The sequence below is a fragment of the Hermetia illucens genome, chromosome 4 (genome assembly GCF_905115235.1).
Source record: "Hermetia illucens chromosome 4, iHerIll2.2.curated.20191125, whole genome shotgun sequence".
Classification (NCBI taxonomy): Eukaryota; Metazoa; Arthropoda; class Insecta; order Diptera; family Stratiomyidae; genus Hermetia; species Hermetia illucens.
In genome coordinates this window covers 119,714,813-119,738,987 of record NC_051852.1, presented here as the reverse complement: position 1 = coordinate 119,738,987, position 24,175 = coordinate 119,714,813, and the positions used below count along the sequence as shown (strand labels likewise).

The following is a 24,175-nucleotide window of genomic DNA, read 5'->3' as shown; positions in this document are numbered from 1 at the left end:
ATCTGGCCTCGCACATTGGTCAGGGTCAGCCTAGTCAGTCTTACCAATTTCGTTGGGATATTGAATTCTCTCATGGCCGTGTACAGTTTTGCCCTCGCTATGTTATCAGAGGCGCCCTTGAAGTCGATGAAAAGATGGCACAACTGATGGCCATATTCCAACAGTTTTTCTATCGTTTGCCACAGAGAGAAAATCTGGTGTGTTGTTGATTTGCCTCGAGTGAAGTCTCTTTGGTATAGGCCAATTATGTTTTGGGCGTATGCAGCACACTGTTTCTTGTATAATTCGCGGAGGCAGTATATATCCGTCGTTTTCAGTTGGCGAGACCTCAAACTCGCCGATGTTCTGGTTGTTGAGCAGTTCATCAAAATACTCAACCCATCGCTACATTTTGTCGGAATTCAGATTTCCCTCTTCATTCCGGCAGGATGAGCATCAAGGTGTATATCGCTTCATTCCATCCTGCTAACTTGTTGGTAAAACTTCTGATCTCTTGATACTCCCATGCTTCCTTTTTCCGTCTGTGAAGTCGCTTCTCCGCTCGAGGTAGTTCGTGATAAGCCTCCGCGCGTGCCCGCTTTCTTTGAGAATGCAACATTACTGGGTATGCGGCATTCTTTCGTTCGTGAAGATCATTTGTTGATGCTTTATCTCCAGGACTTGCGTTATTGCGGCATCCCTTTCCCCCTTATAGGTGTTACAGAGGGTTGTGTTGTGAATGGCTTCATTGTTAACTCTCACCTGATTGTCAGAGAGGATTCTGGGCGGTGTTGTTGTTTGACATCGGAGCACCATACCAATGAGGTTGTGATCCGAGTCTATATTGGTCCCCCTATATGGTCTGACATTCATGAAGGCTGAGAGGTGGCGACGTTCGATCAATGCGTGATAAAATTAGTGATCCGGTCTGGAGAGGCCCACGTTTGCTTGTGGACCGCTTTTAGCGCAAACTAGGTACTTCCAATAACCATTTCGTAAGAGGTTAAATATTGTCTTCTATTTGTAGTCAAGCCTAAAATTGCAAGACCAGTAGCTTACTCCAAACTACAATTTTTATTTTACAGTGTATATAGCCAAGGAAGCTCATACCATTCAACGCGAAAATCTCGAGCTCTTGCGTCATACAATCCGAACTACAACCTTGACCTTTGGGGAGGTCTAGAAATTTTGAGAGAGGACGCGACGCGGTTCTTAAACACAGCTTCCGGCAATTGCCCCTCAAAATTAATAAGACTGACTGCGGTAATTAACAGGTAATTAGGTTGATAATTTAACGCTTTTTTTTAAATTAATTTAGGCAATTAGTGTTTAAGTATAAAAAGAACCGTATAATTGCAATTGTTTTCAGTAGCTTTGTACTGATGAAGGGGATAAGTTGCTCCCGAAATATATATATACACTGTAAAATAAAAATTGTAGCTTCAAGTAAGCTACTGGTCTATCACTTTTAAACATTTCGTGTGATACTGCCAACTATCGTTTGGCGATCTACATGGTTATGTTTCGCAAAGAGGAATTTTACATTGTTTGCTAGAAGATGTCCCTTCATGAACTGAAAATTCATCTAACATTTTAACACGTTTATTTTTGGCTTCGTTGCCATATAAACACAAGTAATGGTAAATTAAAACTCGTACATGTATTTCTATATCATTCAAACACTCTTATAAACTAAGTTAAGACTACAATAAATAGAAGGCTAGTGTCTATTACGGTTAATTATACTTATTTTGTCCTTGCTTCAAAAAATGCTATAATTGATTCTAAGCTCTTCCCTTTTGTCTCAGGAACGAAAAGTAATACAAACAACGCGCCAGAAAAACAGCAGCCAGCAAATATGAAAAGACATCCATGAAGATCCAAAACTGCCGAAACAATTGGGAAGTACTGCAATGAAATAAAGATGGTGAATACATTTTAAAATTAATAGTTCCGCAATGTAGCGTGCATGTAAATTGCATCCACCAGTAAAGGTGCACCATACCTTGACCAGGATAAATGCGAAAATCCACAGAGAGGCCATACAGAGAGCAACAGTGATGTTCCGAATTTTAAGAGGTGTTATCTCTGTCAACATCATGAAGGGCAGTGTCAGGACACCCCAAGAAGCAGCAAATATGACCAACGAAAAACTTGCGATGGGGACCCACTTGAAGCTCTCCACGTCACAGCCAAGTGCTTTCAAGTAACAAAACATTCCAAGGCTGATATGCCCAAATCCGGTTCCAAAAGCCGATACCATCACAAGGAGCTGAAAGGAGTAATTACGCTTCGGTTAGTTCTAACGATTTTCGTAGTATACAACATGTGGACTTACTTTTCGGCCAGCTCTTTCCACAAGTAAAGTTGAAACATAGGAACCTAATAACTGAATGACTCCCACAATGATAGCTGACATATTGGGAGACAGCGATGATCCTGATATTTCGAAAATCGTGGCAGTGTAGTTGATCATGGCAAAACAGCCACAGAATTGATTTAGAGCCATCAACGCTATGCCTATCATTATAACCTGTCTTGCCACTGGATTGTCTATTTTCAAAAAGTAAATCCTTTTAGTTTGAATCTCACATTTTACTATATATAGTTTGGGGCCTATGAACACTACTTACTGAAGTCACTCCAACTTAATGCTGTGTCATCGCTTGCCTTCTTCTCTTCAATGTATTCACACTTTAGCTTCTCCATTTCTGTTTTGAAACACTCCGGGGGTTGGGATATTTTTCGGAGGTTTCTATAGTATCTTAACGATTCTTCGGCCTCCTGAAAGGATGAAATGATAGCTTCAATTAAATAATACTCATTTCATTAAAACAAAAGCCATCAGGGCTAAAATTGGTAGCCAGAGACTTCCCCACTAAATATTGATACAATTTCCTTAGATTTTTTTAAGAAGGTTACTTGCTAAGTGCCCAATATTTTCGCACCCTGATAAAGCTTTCGATAGAAAACGTACCATTTCTTTCTGTGACTTCATCAAATAAATTGGAGATTCAGGTAAGAACACAAACAGAATCAAGAATACAACTATGAGTCCTATATAAAGGTATGGACTAGTATTGTACGCCATATAATTTCCTGAGATAAACGCAAGTAGCATTCCCATATTGCAAAATAGAACTAAACATGATCCTAGAGAGCCTCGTATCCTGAAAAGAGTCAGATATTTAATTGGACGCATTCGCATCACATCGAATTGAACTTACCGGTCTTCAGAGATTTCCGTTACATAAAGTGGTACCAAAATGAATATGGCTCCACCAGCGAAACCACCTAGAAATCGTGACAAAATCAAGTATGCAGCATTCTTAGCTACAATGATGAGAATCCAGCTTATCTAAAAAGATTAAAATAAAGAAAAAGATAATTTTGGAATAATTTCGAAACGTCCTATTTGCACCCATGTTTACTATTTACTATTTTAAGAAAAATATTTCTCTTACCAACAACGGCAGAACTGCCAGCAGCATAGACAACTTTCTTCCTAGTTTGTCTGATAACCATCCGAAGAAAATATTCCCGAATATTCCACCAATGCAGAGGATGGAACCAATCCAAGATATCTCGTTGGTTGTGAGTGGCCCACTTTCAAATGGTGAGTCTTCCGATTGGAACAATAGAAAAGCAGCGGAGGGCCATCCTACAAAGGCTCCATAGCAAAGAGAGAGAAGGTTTGCTGAAAATATATAAAGGCAAACGTTAAAGGTACGTTGGGAATAACTTAACTAGCTCAAACTAATTGGTCATATGACTTAAAAAAAGTTATCTTCACAGATGCCACATACATTGTCGGAAGGTAAATCAAAGAGGAACTAGCAAGAAAAGATGAGAGTAAACGGTAATCGCTCCCGCTTTGAGCGTTCAGAAGACTTAAAATGTGACTGGTAGCAGTGAACTGTAGATACCAGGCTTCAACTAGTCTTGCCTCGGCGAAAAGCGCTCCGTAAGATTAAGGCCAAATTTTGCCCGACTGTAAATTTTGAGCTCATGGATGGAGAAAGAGATATAGGCCACTTAAATTCCCCGCGTATTCAATAAGGTGTCAATACCAATCATAGCATTAGAACCCAGTCCTCAATATAAGACCCAAGGCAAGCCATTGCCGACGTGAGGGTTCCATCAACACAGCTTTCTGATACCACAATCTTTCGCACTGGTAAGTATTCATCAGCGGTTTTGACAGTGAATGGAAGTTATAGTGACAATGCCTTCATTCGCAGCCATAATTATTGAAGCCACTGAATGAGTCTCAGCAGTTCGTACAGCTTAAAAGGAAGATGCTCTTAACTGCGGGAGATACATTCCTGAAGAGGCGTGAGGGCATGTTTCAATTCGGTGTTTGTATGCAGGTAAATGCAGCAGCTGAACTGTGGCGAAAAAATAACAAAAAGGTCGTTCAGGTAGTACTTAGTGCATTACTAACCCTAAGCAAGGTTACATATAAGGAATAGAATGACGATACGGTTCTAGAATAACACGATGACAATCGCAAAACTACGATCTATATTCCTGAGGGCAATAGACTGGGAACAAGACATGAGAGCGAAACTTCTTGATTATGTGCAGAATTATCCTCGATATACAGAAGGTTCGGTAATAGACTGACTGTCAGTTCGAATAACTGCCTACATGAAATACATATCAGTTCTTAACGTCAGGGTTGGGGCCAACAAACCCACGGCAGCTCCATTTAAGAATTATTTGCGGAATGACGAGGACGAAATTCCCAATCTAACATTCCTAAGGGTCATTCAGAGCAGGACGAATACAAGCACCATATTTATTGGGGAAGTTCTATGCGTAACTAGAACATTAATTAAGAACAAAACTGCGATTCACACTTGGGATATGAGTCCACTTTCTTTAATTTCCTGATATCGCGCGAGTAATCGAAGACATCACAGTACTGGTGCATTAAGGATTTGTTTGCTTAAGGATTGCCGGAACGATGAAGACCACAACGCCTGCACCACTCGAAGATATCCTAAATTTCCGCCCCTTCACACTCATGTGAACACACTAACAATGTACACAGACTTGGCATTTTTGGTAAGTGATAGAACGACCAATCGAACGGACATCCAGTTATTTGGAAATCCCTGTGGAAGTATCAGGTGGCTCCGTCACTTCCGAATTATTTTTGAGGAAAAAATTAGGTAGTTCCGGATTCTTATAAAGATTGTTATGTCACTTCAGCCTCAAGAGTACTTTCGGGGCAAAACTAACGAGGACGCATTATTGGATTCCAAGCCCACCATGACCAGAACTAAATAGAAACACTGTATCAAACTCCTTTCTGTGGGCTATCAACAATTACTAATTAAACGCGGTTGACTCAATGAAACATTCCTAATGTGGACGGGCCAATGGTTAAAACTTCTGCAGTTGAGTCGTTGAGTCTACTCTGAAGCTTGACGTAGCAATGATTCACGTAATTGGGTGGGAGCAATTTAACTTATACAGACAGGCGAATATCTTTGTGGGAAAACTATGGCATTTTCACTGTCCGCTAAGAAACTAGAGTGATATTAGCAATGATGCCAGTTCGCTAGCAAGTGTGCATACCTATGACGCTACTCGTAGGCAGAAAGTTGTCAAATACAGTATGCTGACGGGAGTACCATCCCCACGCCTCTTAATAGTTATGCCACGGTGACAAGTTAGTAATCAAACTCCCTATCGCGGAATGCAGCAACAAATGCGGGTGCAATAGGATACCAGGTAGTGCTTCTACGCTCTGCAGAGGGCCTGGCTATTGAGCTCGGAGTCGTGGGAGTTGTGGTTGGCGCATAGTAGTTCAAATATTTGTTGTTGTGTTTTATAGACAGCTGTTCCGTAGTCGATGTGGTGGAGGGTTAGGTAGTTTTTCGTTTAAGCAGACCTTGTCATAAACTCGCGTCTTTGCAGACTTCTTCTTTTCATTGTCCTCATCGTCATCATGAACTAGCTCAATATTCAGCGAATCATTTTAATTGTGGTTTCACGCCAGTTGCATGTCTTTTATCTGTCGAATCATGAGAAGCTTATCCGAGCTAACCATCAAACTCGGAGAAGATAAACGCAAAGGAAAAGCAAAAAGAAGGGACATATAAAGACGGCAAAATGCCATTGTCTGGTCGAGGCTTAGTTAAGCTTCAGTTTCAATAGACATTCTCATAAAGTCCCATCGTTGGAGACTCCTTCTTTTTGCGGGCCGTTATTGTCATGACGAACATAACGACTTTCTGGTAAATCGTCATAACTGAGATTCCACGCCCGTCTTCAGGCTCTAAACCAATATTAAGACCCTTTCTGTCCCATAGGAAGATGGACGTCAGCAATAGCAAACTTGAACTTGAAACTGGTACTTGCTCTCACTTCCAATTTGTGGAAACTCAAGGTTCACGTCCCTGCCGCATATTACTCAGGAAAGGAGTGATTTGATGAAAGCTTTCATACGCAACGCCGATCTGGTATGAAACACTAACATATGAGGATAATAGGAGTAAAGAGAAACCTGTCAATCGTTTAGCCGCGCTTAAGGAAATGAGTTTTGAGAACACTCACACGCACCAAGTGGGTTCAACGATGACAGAAACACCTGAAACCGTTCTCAATTGTAAATGATGATTACAGGAAGTATTTGTATCTATGAACCTGCTGTCCATTGAGGAGGAGATGATGGACGACGTAGACCTAGATCTTCTAAGGCTCAGGGCAGGCATTGACGGCACTTGAACATTAGGGAGTATCTCCAAACATTATTAGAGCCAATTACCAGCACTAACATAATCATTGGAGGAGGTATGCAGCTAATATGAGATTCCTGCTATGAAAAACAGCTTGCGTCATTCTTAAATCCGACTTGAAATATATATGTCTTGGGTATCTCGTGGCTGTCCAAGGTCTATGGGAAGGTGCAGGCAGAGCTCAAGAAGTATTTGTCACACCGGATTACTTCCCAGGAGACGGCACTCGGATCCAAGCAGTGAACACTTCTCCTCGGCATCGATACGAACACACATAATGTGATCTGTGGAACCAGCAAAGGCGATCGAAGAGGTAACTACCTTCTTAAATTTATCCTTAGCAATTTAGAAGTACATATGTAATGTAAGAAACACGCCAGCGTTCGTAACCTGCACCAGGCAAGAGATACTCTACATAATCCTAGAGAATATACTTATGAACGGGTTGGTCAGAAGTTGCGTGTCCGAGGAACTCTCTATGTTGAATCATAAAATAATAAGATATGACATTGAGAGCACATCTGAAGTAGAATGGCTAGTAAGGAACTCCAGGAACAGAAGTCGGAATACTTATATGAGGTTCCTGAGCAAAAACTTGGCTAGGTAGCTAGAAATGAAATCGTAAGAAACTATGGGAGGGGATTCAACGAACCACATCAAAGCTATACATGGCTATAACCAAGGATAGGGATGGGGCGTTGCTGAGAATCAGAAGGACAAAGTACACTTCCTTCTAAAAACTCATCTCTCAGAGTTTTATCCCACGGCAGAAGACGATAACATTTGGACACTCTATTCACATACAGAGGGACGAAAACGGCAAATAGAAGAAGGGGTATGCTCAGAGGCTAAAATAAGGCAGACAATGGAAACTTTTAAAACACTGAAATCACTCAAAGGGAATGAAATTCTCCCAGCGCTAATGCAGAGGAGCCTAAAAACCATTAAAGAATCTTTCGTAAGGGTAGTAAAGGCAGTATACGCTGGGAATACATCCAAAGGCATGGATGTAGGCAAAAGTGGTCACCATTTTCAAAGCGGGGAAAAAGGATCCTTTTGAACCTAAGTCTTTCATACTAACTTGTCAGACATCATTTGTAGAGTAAACAAGGGAATTGGTCTGACAACTAACATTCGAACGCGTAATTCCTTGCATCCATCTGAACATGCTTACGATCAGGTCTGGATACTCTGGGTTTCAGAGCATATTAGATTAGAAGGCAATGAGACAGCGGATAAGTTGACAAAGTCAGGAACAGACACACCGCTATATTGACCAGAACCGTGTTTTGAAACCGGAAAGGGGTTTATGGCAGCGGATAAATTGACAAAGATAGGAACAGACACACCGCTATATTGACCAGAACCCTTTTTTGGAATCGGAAAAGGGTTCATGGCCATAACGCTAAGTAATGTAGAGGAACGATTAAGGGAGCTATATTGGGAGAATTTACCAAGAATGGAAGAGCAGTAGGGGTTCGTGAGGGACTCAAACCGAAAAACCCTTGGTATTGTGTAAACCTCATAAAGAAGAGCTTTAGTAGCATAATGAGTCTACTCACTGGTCATTGCAGGGTAAATTACTACCTGTGGAAACTAAGGATATTTGAGGACACGATCTGCTGAATCTGTAGGTAGATATTCAATCAAAATACCCGGCACTTGTGCAATCTATTTTGCAGGCACCCGGTAGAATATTCGAAGAGAAGTAGACCTGACGAGAGAGGAGAAAAGGGAGAGTTTCTCGGCGGAATAGTAATTTAAATGAAATACGGGGTTAACGAGGAGTACACATAGTTTTCAACTCGTATTTTCCGAGTGAGTTTTATCCTGAACCCAAGCGCACTCTGCAGGGCTGGTTGGAGAACATTCCGACGGTTAGCATAGCTGTGGAAAGCTAGCACAAAATGACCTACGTGAGTATTGATGCGTAGCTTGTCTAGGGCAAAGTTCGAAAAACATGGCCGATTAAAGGTCAATCTTCCTCACAAAGCAAGTCTTCACAGTTGTTCGGCGCGTGAAGAGAAAAGTATGAGTATCGATGGTTTTAGTGTATGTAAGTCGCATGCATGACGTGACGTAGCAGCGTCTTTCCAAAAATTTCCATCCGCAACCATAAAATAAAAAAATAAACAAGTAGACAGATAGATGGATAATAAACTGATTTTTCATGTTCATGAGGTCCTTTATCTTCCTGTTTTAGAGCAAGATGATGCTCAACATTGCTGGGCTGCTTTGGGACCTTCTCTCATAAAACGTCAAGGACTAAGCGACCGGGAAAACAACTGCCACAACACGCACTTTAAAATGCAAAGGATAATATGATCTGATATCATTTAAAGGACTGCATCCCTACTCGAATTTGTCTAGAATATCCCAAAATTGAAAATATTTTTCAAAGCTAACTGACTATAGATATCAACAAGCAGCTGCATTGGAAGACACCCCTATGCTAAGCCTGCATCCAGTATTCTGCAAGTCAAAAGGATATTTCATTTTCCGACTTGTTACTTATTAATGCCATAACATTCTATATTTTTATAAAATGAACTAACCACATAAGGTAGCGTAGCACTGGTACTTTGAACTATTTCGGGCCATTTCTAAGTTTCACCGGCTTCCTAATCACTTAAAAACTTCACAATCTTTCTAAGGATTAAACTTATTGTTTTAGTTAACACTGCTGACAATGCACTACATCTCAGTCCCAATTTTTTAAGAAAATTTGTATCACAGCCTGGAAGACACTGCCCTCAGTATTTAAATTTTCTTTCATTTATTGGAAGCAAAATCTTAGGTAAGGTGTCAAAATTTATGAGAAGTTTATCTTTTTGATTTATACATATACGCACATATATGTGCACTTAGAAAGAGGAACTCACCGAAAACGTGATCACCTTCTGTAGACAGCTGAATTAAAATACAATTGTAGTTTGGAAAAATTATGAAGGCTATAAAATTCCGGCCTAGCTGGACCACGTATGCATAGGCGCCATTGAATCTTCATTGTTCTTTGAGGGTGAAAATCTTATCATCTCAGGCCGCACGATTCAATGATAATCGCAATGTTGCAAAACACAAGCGAGTCTTATGTAAACAAACCTGGGATTATATTGGTACATACAAATATATCTATTTACGTATATTAAATACACGAGCGGATATTGTATATTAGCACAAAAAAGCGCCTTTGATATTTGGCTACCTGTCAGATTGATAAAGGAGTGGACAGAAACTTCATACGCAAGCAAGAGTGGCTTTTTATTAGTGTTTGCCCACGCGAGTTCACGCGAGCTACTCCACACTTCACTTTTGATTTTGATTGCGAGCGCGGTGTTCGGGAGATTGAAAAGATAACGGAAAGAATCGACCTCTGAGGCACGGCATGATTTTGGACGAAGGATTCCCTTCCCCTTCCCTTCAAAGGTTAAGTAGGGTCCAAAGGGGACCCCTTGGTAGGTTCTTTTTCAATAGTCAGTAGCCTATTTATACATAATAGAGTTGTGAGTCCTGAGAAGGCCTCTCTTCAATTTGACAGGGAAGCTCAGTCACCTCGTCAACTGACTCATACTCGGAACTCCTTCCACAAAGTCACCGACTAAAAACTGCTCTTTCTCCAACCAGACTCTCCACGCAGAAACCGAATTCGGAATAGCTTAACTTGTCAGGCATACCGAAATGTTAACTTCCGGTCCAATCTATGCCTAGACCTCCCCTTGCTGTGGAATCTTTGACTTCAATTTTCTTCATTAAATCTCTGCTGGCTTAGTTGGTTTCCATTACATTAATTGTCTCAAACATAATGTCACCAACCTCCATATAACTTAATAAGATAATTGGCAAATACCCTGCGACTCCATAAGAATATTTTACCAAGGTGATTTCTACGATGAGCATGTTATACGCTAGCCACTACATCTTCCATTGCTCCCAGGGGATTTTTGCAGCGTGTGAAATCATGCTGTGTCTTAGAGTCCGCCAGAGCTTCAAGTAGCTTCCACAAATCACGGTTTTAATAGCTAGTTTGGTAGCTTGTGGTGACATTATCACTATGGTCTATGTTCATCCACATTTACAAAACTAACGACAAGGGCAGAACCACACCAACCTCCTATATTAGCGAAAATTGAGCAGGTCCGCCAGCATCTAAGTGCAGCTCAACTGAAATATTCCGTCGGCTGCTGCGCTTGCATACTTCTGTTGCGTTATCTGTATTGCCGAAACAAAAAGAAACTAAAGCTTGCCAACATGCTAAGTCCTACCGCAATGGGCCTTATTGCAAATATATAACCAAGTTCGAATATGTTGGAACTGAGAAAGATTAAACACAGAATCATTTTAAAACTATACACCCTGTACGATAGCATGTATGAAATTCAATGTTTATATTAAAATCTTTTTCAAAATATTTAATCTTAAAATATTTATTTATTTACTAAAGTAAATTCAACAGTTATGCTTCCGATTGCGTAAATTGAACGACACGCAAAAAAATCCCAAAAAGCGCCAACTCATATCTAATTGTCTCGAATCGAACTACACTTAAATTTTATTTCTTCTAAGGCGCACTGGTTCCGCCAGATAGGCTCCAATCGAATTCCGCCCTTCAAAAATTCTCGCAAGACAATAAGCATTCGCCGACAGGCAACCTCACCGAAACTAGAGCTTCGACGAACCCAAACCAAACTTCTGAAAACACTGACCAACAAGGTCCATAGGGCCAATTTATGCTAGACGGCCTAGACGCTTGCCTAATAGTACCCACCCCACACACGCAGAACTCTCAGTGACGCGTCGAAATAGAAAGAAACTCGTCAATCCAGCAACCCTTAAAAGGGGCACCTGGAAAAAATTATCCCTAAAGCACTTCAACGCTAATGCTGCCGCAATCCTAGAATCCTTGCCCAGTTTCCCGGGAGTGGAGGAAATTCTCATTCAAAATTCACGCGTCAAACACTACAAGAAACTGCTTCACTCCTTGGACCAAGGCGACACAACTGCTCACACGCCTTGAGCGAAATACTTCGCCACGCTCGAGAGAAAACTTAGTCTTGCCAGGTTCCCTTTATGATGAGAATTAGGGAATTGCAGGCACATTTTGTAGGGAAATATGATAAAAGGAATCAATGGCAAAAAGTGGAACTTTAGGGTTCTATATCGTTTTTTGTTGATGAAGCCGAGAAGATCCATAATGGAGAGGTAAGGTAAAACTGATCAAAGGTGGTCAAAGCGTAGTATGGGTCCCAGGGCAAAACATGGATTGGTACCCACGATGGAGCATAAAACCTGGGAAACGCCTGCTGAACCAACATCAACAGCTCTACTAACAAACCCTTTGTCCACCTCCACGTGGTAACCGCTAGGAGCTATTTCTTAACGAAAAGCTGCAGACGGAGATGGCTAAAGGCGAACCTCCCCCCAACTGGTCCTAGTTGGGGGTTGGGTAGGGCTGACAACCCTACACGGAAAACCGAAGTTACGAAGCCACAACAGGAGCGTTCACTGTACAGGGATGAGCTGCTGAGCAACTAGCCGATACCCTGTCCAAATATAGGGCTGATATATCAGCATTACGGGAGATGCGTTGGACAAGGACCGGTTTCCAGGAGAAGAGTCACTACACCATATATTATAGTGGCCATCCAGTAAATCATGTGCTCGGAGTAGGTTTCTTAGTCAATCCAAAAATGAAACCTGCTGTTATCGGCTTTCAAAACATAAGCGAATAACTATGCACTCTGCGCTTGCGAGGCGAATTTAGAAATATAAGTCTCATTAACGTTCACGCCCCTACAGCGGAGACTGCGGAGTCGGAGAAGGATATCTTCTACGAGGCGAATTATTAAATTAGTAGTGTCACATGAAATGGTTGTTGGAAGTACCTGGTTTGCATGCAAAACGGTCCACAAACATACGTGGGTCTCTCAAGACGGGACCACTTTCAACCAAATTGACCACGTGTTGATCGAAAGCCGCTACCTCTCAGCCTTGATGAATGTGAAAACATATAGGGGGGCCTAGACTCGGATCACTGTCTCGTTGGCATGGTGCCCCGAGCTCAAATAACAACACCACTTAGAATCCCCTCTGACAATCAGGTGAGAGTGAATACTGAAACCATCCACAACACAGCCCTCTGTAACAACACAAGATCGAAATGGATGCCGCAATAACCGCAGTCACCAGAGTTCCTGGAGAAGAAATCAACGAATGATCTTCGCAATCACCTGAAGAACGTTATTATAAATACGGTCACAAACATACTTGGCCCCAGCCTCAAAAAGAGTCGGAAAGGGTGGTTTGGCGATGAATGTAAGCTAGCAACGGAACGGAAGAATGCTGCACACCGACTAATGTTGCATTCTCAAAGAACGGGAGCACGCGCAGAAACTTATCACGAACTCCGGCGAGCGGAGCAGTGACTTCACGGACGGAAAAAGGAAGCCTGGGAGAACCAACAGGTCTGTGAACTAGAAAAGTGCAGGGAGCAACTGTGCTAGACGCGGAAGTTCAACCAACAAGTCAGCAGGATGAAGCCTTAAACACCTCGATGGTCATCCTGCCGAGACAAAGAGGAAAATCTGATTTCCAACAGAATGGGTATATTGAAGCCATGAGTTGAGTACTTTGATGAATTACTGAACAACCACAACATCGGCGAGTTGGAGGTCCTGCCAACTGAAGATAACGGACAAATACTGCTACCACCGAGTATAGAAGAAACAGTCCGTGCAATTCATCGGCTTACAAATCATAAGTCGCCAGAAACCAATGAAATTACAGCCGAATTGGTTAAATATGGAGGCGATCAATTACACCAAGTTCATCAACTTGAAATGCGAATCGATGCCTGATGACTGGCAAAGAACCATTACCTGTCTCATACATAAAAAGAGAGATATCCCACAGTGCAGCCATTATAGAACGACGAAATTGATAAGACTAACTACGCTGACCCTGACCAATGTCCGAGACCAGATAAAATCAGCAGGATCACTCTCAACACCATTCGACATAAACAACGGTCTACGGCAAGGGGATGCCCTATCATGCGTCCTCTTTGACCTGCCTCTGGAAAAAACGATCCATGATGCTGAGGTAAATGCCTGGGTTACGATCCTCTTCAAACCCGCCCAACTACTGACCTATGCTGACGATATCGACATCATGGGAAGAACGACCTGAGACGTACAAACTGTCTTCATCCAGATCGCGCAGGTGACAAGTGGCGCGATATCTTGGGCTACACATCAATGAAGGCAAGACAAAAAATATTGTGGCAACGTCAGCACCGAAAACCAGCCAACCAACAACATCAAACCGCACTGGTCAAACGAGAAGAATAAGGATAGGCGTTGTATTCGAGACCGTTGATAATTTCTCCTATCTAGGGTTGTTCCGCTCGAAACGTCTCACCATAGGATCAAAACCCTGTACAAGACAATGACCTTGCTAGTCCTCATGTATTCCTCGGAGACTTGGGTTCTTAGCAAGAAGAATTGCGAACTCTTGGCCGCGTTCGAGAGAAGAATCCTTTGAAGAATTTGTGGCCCCCTCCATGAGGATGGACGATTCCGTATCTTACATAACGACGAAATCTATGAACGATACCATGACCGTCAAGTTGTGGGTAAAATCCAGCTCAATAGGTTACGGCGGGCGGGTTACTTGATCCGTGTGGATGAGAATGATCCAGCCCGGAAAGTCTATAACGGCAATATCTATGATAGAAAAAGAAGACGAGGCAGACCCTGCCTAAGATGGAGCGATGGCGTAGATCAGGACGTGCAAAACCGGGATGTCTGGAGTTCCTTATTAAGGCAGGCCTAGACCGGATACCGGTTGTTTGGCCGTTAAGGATGATGATTCAAGAGCTCACGCAATAAATATCACGTGTTATGGTTATCGGCCAGAACGTTCGTCATTTGCTTATATTGGGCCAGTATAATGTTGGATTTTGCGTAGTATCTGCAGATGTGATCTCCTTTCATCTTCGTCTCATCTGCGTGCTCCATTATCACTTGAGAGACTTGTTCTCGGCAAGTCTATAGCGCTTTTTGGCCCGTAGAGTCTTTGACCCAAATACCACCAATTGATTTTTAGTAGCCTCGTCTGCGATTTATATATCTATGCCGATGATCTACTCCCTCCTTGCCTTTACACAGTAAGAAATTTGAATCCGCTTCAAAGTTCTGGCTGATATGGCCTGCCGCTTCGCATATCCTGCATTCCTTCCACATGTCACTTTTCAATGTGACGGAAACGAAGGCATCAAAAGCATCGCTTGAGTGCTACTTGCTACACTCTCTGCTACTAACAGTTTGAGCGGTGCTTCCACTGATAGGCTGATGATGGCGGTTTATATTCCTCCGTAAGCTTTGTAGTCCGATAAGATCAAATTGTTTTTCCAAGGCCTCGCAAACCTCCTCCTTCTTAGTAATTTCAATGGTACAGAACCATCGCAACTATAGTAACCTCCGGCCTGCTAGTCGTTATTTCGGCTTTTTGCCCTACCGACTCCGCGGTTTGGCTCAAAAATTTGTCCGCGGTTGCATCCTTGGATTTCTTGCGCGCCGACCTAAGGTATCCTTGCTGGGACCGTCTAATGTGGCTAAAATTGTCTCCTAAATTTGTGAATTCGGGATCTGCCTTTATTTTCCTGAAAATATCAGCGTATGACCCTTCGCCTCGTTTGGAGAGGATGATCACCTTCAGTCTTACCTTCCTCCGATCTTTTCTTTTTAGAGGTGCTACCTTTCTCCACGTTTCTAGATTTGACTAGAGATTCCCTCACTTTTCCTGGATTCGCGATTAGGTGAGTTTCGCAAGCCGCTTCAGAAATCCTCCTAACATGATAGACTTATCTGGGGGTTAACCTTTTTTTGTTTTCGTTCAACATTCGCGCAGCCTCTTCCCCGGTTTCTGCTCTCCCATGTTCTGAACAGGCATTACTTGTGTCGCCTGGCTCACTTTTATGATCGACACCTTCACCCCTCTTTCATCTTGGGCCTCACCGTAGGCCTACCGGATGCCTGTTTCAGTTGCATTATGATCACACTTAGTGCTGTAGCTATATATTGTATGATAAATAAACGCCAGAACTACAAAAATTAAACATCTAATTTATTTCTTAAATAATCATTTTACAATCTATGTATCTTATCTCGCTAGACTAATTATTATTTGACATAGTTAGTGCTTTCGATAGTTTGAGTTATTTTCGTGTTTTTTCTTCCATTCCTGCTAATATCATTTCCAAACTTTTGCCCTTTGTCTCTGGGATGAATGCGACCACAAATATGACACCAATAGCAGAAAAAATTGCAAATATGAAAATGCAACCATGAAGTTGAAGGGCTACAGTCAGAATGGGAAGGTACTGTAAAAAAATGAGTATGTAAATGGGTTTATTAACTCGTAAATAAATCGAGGCAAACACCATTGGGTACTCTGCGTTAGGCCCATTTCAACTTGGTGTCAGTGTTCATAGCACAACAGTATTCAACCTACCTTAACCATTAGAAATGCGCAAATCCAATTTGTAGCTATACAAAAGGAAACTGTAGTACTCTTAATTTTTGGAGGCATTATCTCAGCGAGCAACGTAAATGGTACTGTCAGGATACCGGAAGACCCCGCAAATATGACTAACGAAAAGCTTAAAATGGGTATCCAGTTGACAATTTCAACGCCATAGCCTAGCGTTTTTAAAAAGGTATATGTCCCCAAGATGACGTGACCGCAAGTCATGCCAAGGCAAGACATCAGTAACAGTGGCTGAGGAATAAACAGAAAGATATAAACTCCCTATAAAAAAGTCCCAAGGGGTTCACTTACCTTTCGGCCAGCTCGTTCAATAAGCAGGGTAGAAACATAGGAGCCCACCAGTTGAATGACCCCTACAATTATAGCTGACATGTTTGGGGAGAGTGATGATCCCGATTCCGCGAATATGTTGGCCGTGTAGTTAATCATGGCGAAACAACCGCACAGTTGATTCAGAGCCATTAACGTTAGGCCGATAAAAATAGTTCGCTTTGCAACGGAAGTACCTAAGTGACAGGATAGGAAAATTCATTAAATTGTTCCCCACAACAATCGAAACAGCTATTAAGTTCGATATTCCCATACTTCCACTTGGAAGGAAAGAAAGAACTCTGCAATAAAACCATATCCACTTACTGAAGTCTCCCCAACTTAACGCTGCTTCATCGTCTTTCTTCTTTTCTTCCATAAACTCGCTCTTTAGCTTCTCCAGTTCAGCTTTGAAACTTTCTGGGATTTGAGATACTTTCCTTATATTTCTAAAGTATCGGAAAGATGCTTCAGCCTCCTAAGGAATTTGTTTTCAGTGAGTTTCAAGTTGTCTCAATAGGTCCTTTGTCAGTATAAATATTTTTAAATACAAAGTCAAGTTACCTTCTCCTTTTGCAACTTCATAAGGTATATCGGGGATTCTGGGAAGAACACGAATATGATCAGATGCATAATAGCGAGCGTTGTATACATATAAGGAACAACATTGTATGAGACATAATTGCCCGAAACAAATGCCAAGACCATTCCAATATTGATGGAAAACACCAAACAGGCTCCTAGAGAGCCTCGTACTCTGCATGTTGACATATGATTAGGACCATCTATTAATCTATATAAAATCTGAAATAAAATTTACCGGTCTTCAGCTATTTCAGTAACATAGAGAGGAATTAAAACGTAAGCCGCTCCACCAGAAACTCCGCCTAGAAATCGGGCGAAAATCAAATAATACACATTCGTGGCCAGGGTGACAAGTACCCAATTTATCTGGAAATATAGCAAAACAAATCGTGCATAATTTTACATTCATTCTTACCCCTGAAAGAATAGAAAGTCTGATCCTTACCAGTAATGGAAGCACAGCTAGAAGCATGGACACTTTTCGGCCTAGTTTATCGGACAACCAGGCAAAGAACATATTACCACAAATTCCGCCGATGCAGAGAATGGAACCTACCCAGGAGATTTCAGATGTTGTCAAAGGGCCACTTTGTAATGGCGAGTCCTTAGACTGAAGTGCCAGGAATGCTGCTGATGGCCATCCCACACAGGTTCCATAGGAAATAGAGAGTATGTTAGCTGAAATTTGAATTTAATTTTGAAAAATACTGTTTCAAGAATTTTGCTAAAATGTTTTCCAGTAAAAATATAAGGCCGTCCAACGCTGCATTTAAAGGAGCATTTAATAAAATATAAGATGGAAGATTTAAGCGGCCGCTCTCTGAACCCAGTTAGTACTCCTGAGGTCGTGATTGCTGCGGAAAGGACAAAGGGAGGAGGATCTGGCCAATTCGGACCTTCAGAACCAGTTCGTGGAGTTGACGGACAAGAGCAAATCACCCCAGTACAGAGATACAGTATAGAGAGAAAGATCCCTTGGTGGACGCCAAAAAAATAGTTGACCTAGTGCCCGCAGCCTGGCTGTAGCTAGAACTGGACAACTACAAAGGAAGTACCTAAGAGTCTCCTTCTTTCCTAAAAGCTCTTTAAGCGGAGTTTTGCTGTAGGAAAACCAGATTCTATTCGACTTAACACAACGGGTGAGCCTTCGACGTCTACAGTCAGAGGCTATCAAATAGTGCAAATAGATTCCACGCTTAATGGTCGCTAGTGGAACGTAAACTACGCTCAGCGAGGGTCTGCCAAGAGGGAGCTTAGCCTGCCGACAACCTGGAGAATGTCACCGTTGAGTACAAGGTGTTGATGGCGATTTGACTGTCAGTCAGATTAAGTATGTTACGCTTGGGATTCAGATCATGCCCTAACCATCGACAGGCACCAGTACCTCTGTTTGGGATACACTGGCTTATTCTGAAAGACCGTATGACTCGGCAATTCCATACGTATCTAGAAATACTCTTTCTCCGACTCCGAAGACTTGATCCACCGCTATGAAATACTATGTCGTTACTTCATAGCATATCGTCGGCCTTCAGTTCCCCCAAGTCCTAATGCAAAATTCCTTTTGAACGTGACGTAGTCCGTTAAGAATGCTCAGAGTTCCTGTAGTACTTATACTAGTAGTAGCATATTACTATAGTCATAGGGCATCGGTGCCCAGCATCCTGACTCACAGAGTCTGGCAGCACTGCATGATACAGTTAAGGCCATTTGTATGTCCTATTTTGCGGCGGTCACCAGACAGTAGGACCATACGTTTTGTTGGGATGGATCAGAGAGTTCTGTTTAGAGGCGTAGATGACTGTACAGGCCTAAGTTCTACGTTTAGTCTGCAATTCAACTTAGGTTCCAGAATCATACCTTGATACCGTGAGAGGTGGAATACGGATACCCTTGCTTTAGTGGTCAATAATATCAGTTCCCTGTTGATATAATTTATGCCAAATCTGCATCTTGCAGTCCACATGCAAATCTTTCCTAACTCACCCTCCGCAACTTCGCTGCTAGGGGAAGGAAACATTCCCGACATATGTATTAGCAAATCATCGGCAAACACCACCACCTTCATCCCACTCCTATCCAGTGTTCGTAGAACTTCACCGATCGTTACTAGTCTGAGCTCCAGAAAGATCGCCACCCTCGCGTCTTTTGTCACAGCCAAATAACTACCCCCCAGGTTAGATTGGATTATCTTAGTTGTCATTCTCAAATCTAACCTTATTCAATTTAGAACATTTTTAATGGCTCTGCTACTCACATTGTAGAATGCTCTCTATACAGGCACGTAAGGTATGCCGCTTATAATGCAATGAGCTCTTAATCGTGATAATTGCCACGTGAAGAGCGGTCTTTGTCGATTTGCTTTCGAGGTAGATGTACTGAGATTCGTAGAAGACCCACCTCTCCACAATCATCTTGAAGTGGATGTCTATAACACACTCTAGGATCTTCAATACAAAAGATGTGAGGTTGATTGACTGAAACTACTTTACTAACTCTTAGTCAAGCCTCTTCACTTTTGGTATGAAAACCTCATGGGAGCTTCTCCAGGAGTATGGTGCGTAACTGAGCGAAATGCAGCTCCGAAAAAAGCTACAAGCACTGAACAAATCTATCGTACTGTTTCTGAAGCATGACTAGCTTTATGCAGATTGGGTCGATAAATTTTATGCGGAGAAGCTGTGCTGATCTTAACCGATTACCAATTCGATAAAATATAATAGGATGAGTACCAGATAAACTGGAGAGTAGTAGAGTATAAGTACCAGTTAAACTGAAGTTTCCATAGTTGAGAGGACTGTTGACCCGAAATAAAGCGTAAAAGTGTAAGAAATGTTAAAGGACGATGGAGTAAACAGGCAAACGCTTGCTGAATCAACACAATTAGCTCTGCTACCAAATCCCATAATATCCTATTCGATTTCTACCTCCACGGGGAAAAATGAAGACGATCCTATCGCAGCTTAGGTCGAAAACCTGTGCCAGCTAGTTCTCCACGTTGGGAGTTCATGTAAGGCTACCGATCTTGTTTGCACTAACTATCTATCTCGAAGCCATAAAGAGAACGTTGCACTGAAATGGATAAACAACAATGTACCCGGCAAGAAAATAGGACAGACGGCTTCTGTATTTTCGCATAGAATCTGTGATGCTCAGCAAGCCAGGCTGATATCACCACGTACCAAGGAATGCGCTTGACAGGACAAGTTATCTGGATAAGAGCCACTATACCATACATTATAGCTGCCGTCGAGTACTCCATGGCCTCAGTACAGGTTTTCTACTCAGACACGGGTGAAACCGGGTATTATTAGCCATAGAAACACATCCTTATAAGCGAGTGGCTATGTAGGCTGTACTTGCAAAGCAAACTACAGAACACCACTCTGATAAACGTTAATGTAATCAGAACATAATGCAAAACGTTAAAAGAACACTTTCTACGAGATACTGAAACGAACTGAGTGAACCGAAATCTCAAAAGAACCTCTCCAGGGCAGAGGAGTAGAAACTCTTTTGAAGTGTTGGGGAGATATTTCAGTAAAGCTGCACCCAGGCCTAACGAGAGGTGAAAAGGGGGATTTCTCCCGGGCCTGGAGTTTTCGAAGCACGGAATATTATCGGAGAACGCATAATTTTCGCTCCAGACCCATAAAATTTTCTGCTCGTGCCCGATTTTTTTCTCTACGGCCTTCGCTGCACTTAGTTATTGGCGAAACTACACGATCAAATTCGTTACGTTTTTTAGGTTCTGGTATGACTGCTTTCTTGGATGATCGTGCCCAATCCAGATTCCGGTCACCCCCAACTTAGAAAGTCTACTTCTTCAATACTATTTTAACATATAAAAAGTAGCCTATTGAGGCTGTGTCGGATAAAGTACATCAGTTTTTCGCTTTGTTCTCTGCTATGCCCCACGTGCACTTGATTTCATCTTCTAAGAGTTCCCATTCCACTTCGCACAGTGAAGTTTCCCATCCTTCGCTGAGTAGAATACCAGGAAAATTTAGTTATTCTTCTAGGTGTGTTTGGTATTGTTTTGAAGTTACTTCATAAGCGGTGTCTCTCCAATGTCTCTGGCAATAAATGCAGGTGATGAGTAGTGTATTCTGCTCGACATCCTATGTGCTGTGTACGAGGCTTTAGCCTTAGTTAAATCGTTGGAATACCGACCTTGTCGTCAGTAGACTGAACGGTTGCGCCACACAAATTTTTCGGAATTGTCTGTCCGTCCCTTTATGAATGTCATTTTCATAACTTTCGACGAACAGGTACTGATCCTTTCTCTGTCTTGGTGGGAAACTCCCAAATATTTCGAATTCCTCTAGCTTTCTGAATCCAAATGGGAAAAAATGGTGCACATTTTTTTTGTTTGTTCAAGAAGCGGAGAGAGCGCATATTATATAGGCTACGCCATGCATTGTAACCGACTCTCCCAAATTGACCGACGAGTGGGTCACCCCAAAGTTATTTGGCACAGTACAGTGGAGGCGGAGTGCCGGCGTCTCGAGAAATCGTAAGTGTGGTTGACGCGATATACTCCAGCAAGATTTGAATGGCAACCATATATACACATGCATGCGTATTGGGCAATATAACAACCTGATGGAGTACGACCAGGTCCAATGAATTATCGCAAAATTCATCCAGTGGACACGAGACTTCGCAGATAAAAGAAAGAAGCCTTGGCAAACCAACAAGTCAATGAGCTCAGGAGACACTAGGTGCAGAAACAGGATAAAGCTATAAGGCATATACTTGTATATCTCTTCTCGAGATAAGAAGAAAATTCAAATCTCTGACTGTATTAGAGCTCATCGTGATCGGTTACACCATTTTACTTTATCAAAGGCCTGATCTGGGCTATCGTTGTTTCGCCTGACTTTTTGGTCCCTTACTATCGACTTCGATGTTCAAACCAACCTTGGCGAATGAATTCCCGTTAGTGGGAATCACATGATCATACCATCGAAGACGCCTCTCTCGTAATTTTTCTACGATAGGTGCAACTCCATATCGATCGTGAATATCCTCATTTCGGATGTGATCAAAACGTGTCACGTTACTAGTTCTACGCAACATCTTTGTCTCCATTACAGGAAGACGCCGTTCACTGTCCTTTATATTCGCCCCACACTCAGAACCATAGAGGGTGACAAGACGGATGACCTTGCAATAAATTTTGATCACAAAGAACGCCAGTTGTGGGATGCCAGTTCATCCAGGTTGCGTTAATGTTGCGAAGCAATTTCATAACGACCATATTGGAGCAATGGGTTGATGATTTTAATGAACTGGTCAACAACCAGAATATCAGTAAAGTTGAAGTTCCCGCCAACTACGACGACGAAAACAAGCGCCAATAGAATTACAACCGAACTAGCTAAATATGAAAGTATCCAACTATGTACAACCACCAAGGACTTACTTAATTTTTGCTCAAGATTTGAGACAGCGAATCAATGCATCAAGCTTGAGTTCATACCGCTCTTACCGCATTCGAATGAAGAATTCTTCGAAACCCCTATAAGAGGTAAATGAGTCCATTGGCTACATAGCGAGGAAATACGTGTGTGACATCACGACTATTTCTTTCAAGATAAAATTTGGCTCAAAAGGCGGCGGTAATCCATATGAGTGAAGGTGATCCAACCCGGACAGTATATTTGGGTAACGTCTATGCTCGGACAAGTAGACGTAGCAAACCCCGCTTCAGATGGAGTCATGGCGTGGGCCAAGACACCAGGCAGCTGCCAAGCAAATCGAATTGACAAAATAAAATTTTTTATAACGAAGGATGCAGTTCAAAATGTCGTCTTTCACGATCTAAACAACCGAACACTGATTGGATGCGAATGCCAGCCGCGACGAACTCTCGCTCAATCGAAATGCGGATTCCGGATTAAAACTCCGGACAAACTTCATTTACTACTCCTTACGGTTGTTGCAACTACTTTTCGCCTTATATGTCTCGTGTTCACTTCTATGTCAAATAATAGGTATCTAGTTGGTTCTATCCTTATTGAACCTTATTGAAATCGGTTTGCTGTCTCTCTGCCACATGCAATTTTCTTTGAAACGATTACACACATTGTCATGAAATGTGGTGAACAGGTTGAAATTGAGAAACCCCCCCCCCCCCCTCAAACGTTGGGTTTAACCATCCGGTCATAGTACTCGTATACAAAAAGAGTGGTGCTATATTTTTTTTTGTATCAGATATATCCGTAGTAGACGAAATAAAAATTCTCGATCGGTGCTTCTGGAAGGAGGTATTAGCCTTCCCATTAGGGAGTGTGAGTAGAGTGGGGAATACGGTAGTTGCGGATTGGTCACTTATTTTAGGGCATCATTTTCAGAAAATACTTAAACCAAAAATCTAAAAAAGGCAGGAAGGTTCCTTTATACAACATCTAAGCCTCAAAACACCCTCCATATTGATATCTGCTCAAGTAATAATACTATTATATATTACTATACTCTGCAAATTTACTACATATTCGCCATTAATTTCAGCCTATAACTATAATATTTTGTGATAATATATAATAAAACATCAAACTGGAAAATTTACTGGAAACTCTACTATTATTAACAAAGTTATAATAGGTCAAAGTTGCCCATTTCGCGTGAGCCGATCCAGTACAGTCCAATGCCAACTTTACTTTCGATGAGACTATTATCATCGCAATTAATACTGTACAAGTGATAGGCTTACAGCAGCGAGGCAAACATCCGGCCCGGACTCCAACCCATGACTAACGTTTGCCATATCCCCACCTCGTCGTCAAACCTTCTCAAAAATTCCTAAACGAACTTTTCCCCATAAAATCCAAATAAAAAAGAATTTATGGCAGAAAAAATGGCACTGCACGCGCTTTTTTCTATTTTTCAACTCCACTAAATATTTTCCAGGTCAATCCCATGATACCGCAGCTATCTACCATAATAACGCAGAATCCAACTAATTGTCAAGCCAGCAATATTTCATAGCGTTCTAACAACAA

The 24,175-nt window shown here is 41.9% G+C and overlaps 1 protein-coding gene across 1 annotated transcript in view; it reads right to left on the bottom strand.

Annotated features, from left to right (window-relative positions):
- Positions 1-1,663: 1,663 nt before the first annotated feature.
- LOC119654042 overlaps positions 1,664-24,175 on the bottom strand; it is a 30,492-nt gene continuing 7,980 nt past the window's right edge. The window contains exons 2-16 of the mRNA XM_038059205.1: positions 17,614-17,846; positions 17,404-17,534; positions 17,148-17,340; positions 16,911-17,061; positions 16,566-16,780; positions 16,239-16,505; positions 15,946-16,107; positions 15,754-15,829; positions 3,444-3,676; positions 3,207-3,337; positions 2,957-3,149; positions 2,613-2,763; positions 2,318-2,532; positions 1,985-2,251; positions 1,664-1,887 (exon numbers count right to left, since the gene is read on the bottom strand). Of these exons, the coding sequence (XP_037915133.1) occupies positions 1,726-1,887; positions 1,985-2,251; positions 2,318-2,532; positions 2,613-2,763; positions 2,957-3,149; positions 3,207-3,337; positions 3,444-3,676; positions 15,754-15,829; positions 15,946-16,107; positions 16,239-16,505; positions 16,566-16,780; positions 16,911-17,061; positions 17,148-17,340; positions 17,404-17,534; positions 17,614-17,846 (2,780 nt within the window). The 3' untranslated portion in view covers positions 1,664-1,725. The remainder of the gene's footprint in view (positions 1,888-1,984; positions 2,252-2,317; positions 2,533-2,612; positions 2,764-2,956; positions 3,150-3,206; positions 3,338-3,443; positions 3,677-15,753; positions 15,830-15,945; positions 16,108-16,238; positions 16,506-16,565; positions 16,781-16,910; positions 17,062-17,147; positions 17,341-17,403; positions 17,535-17,613; positions 17,847-24,175) is intronic.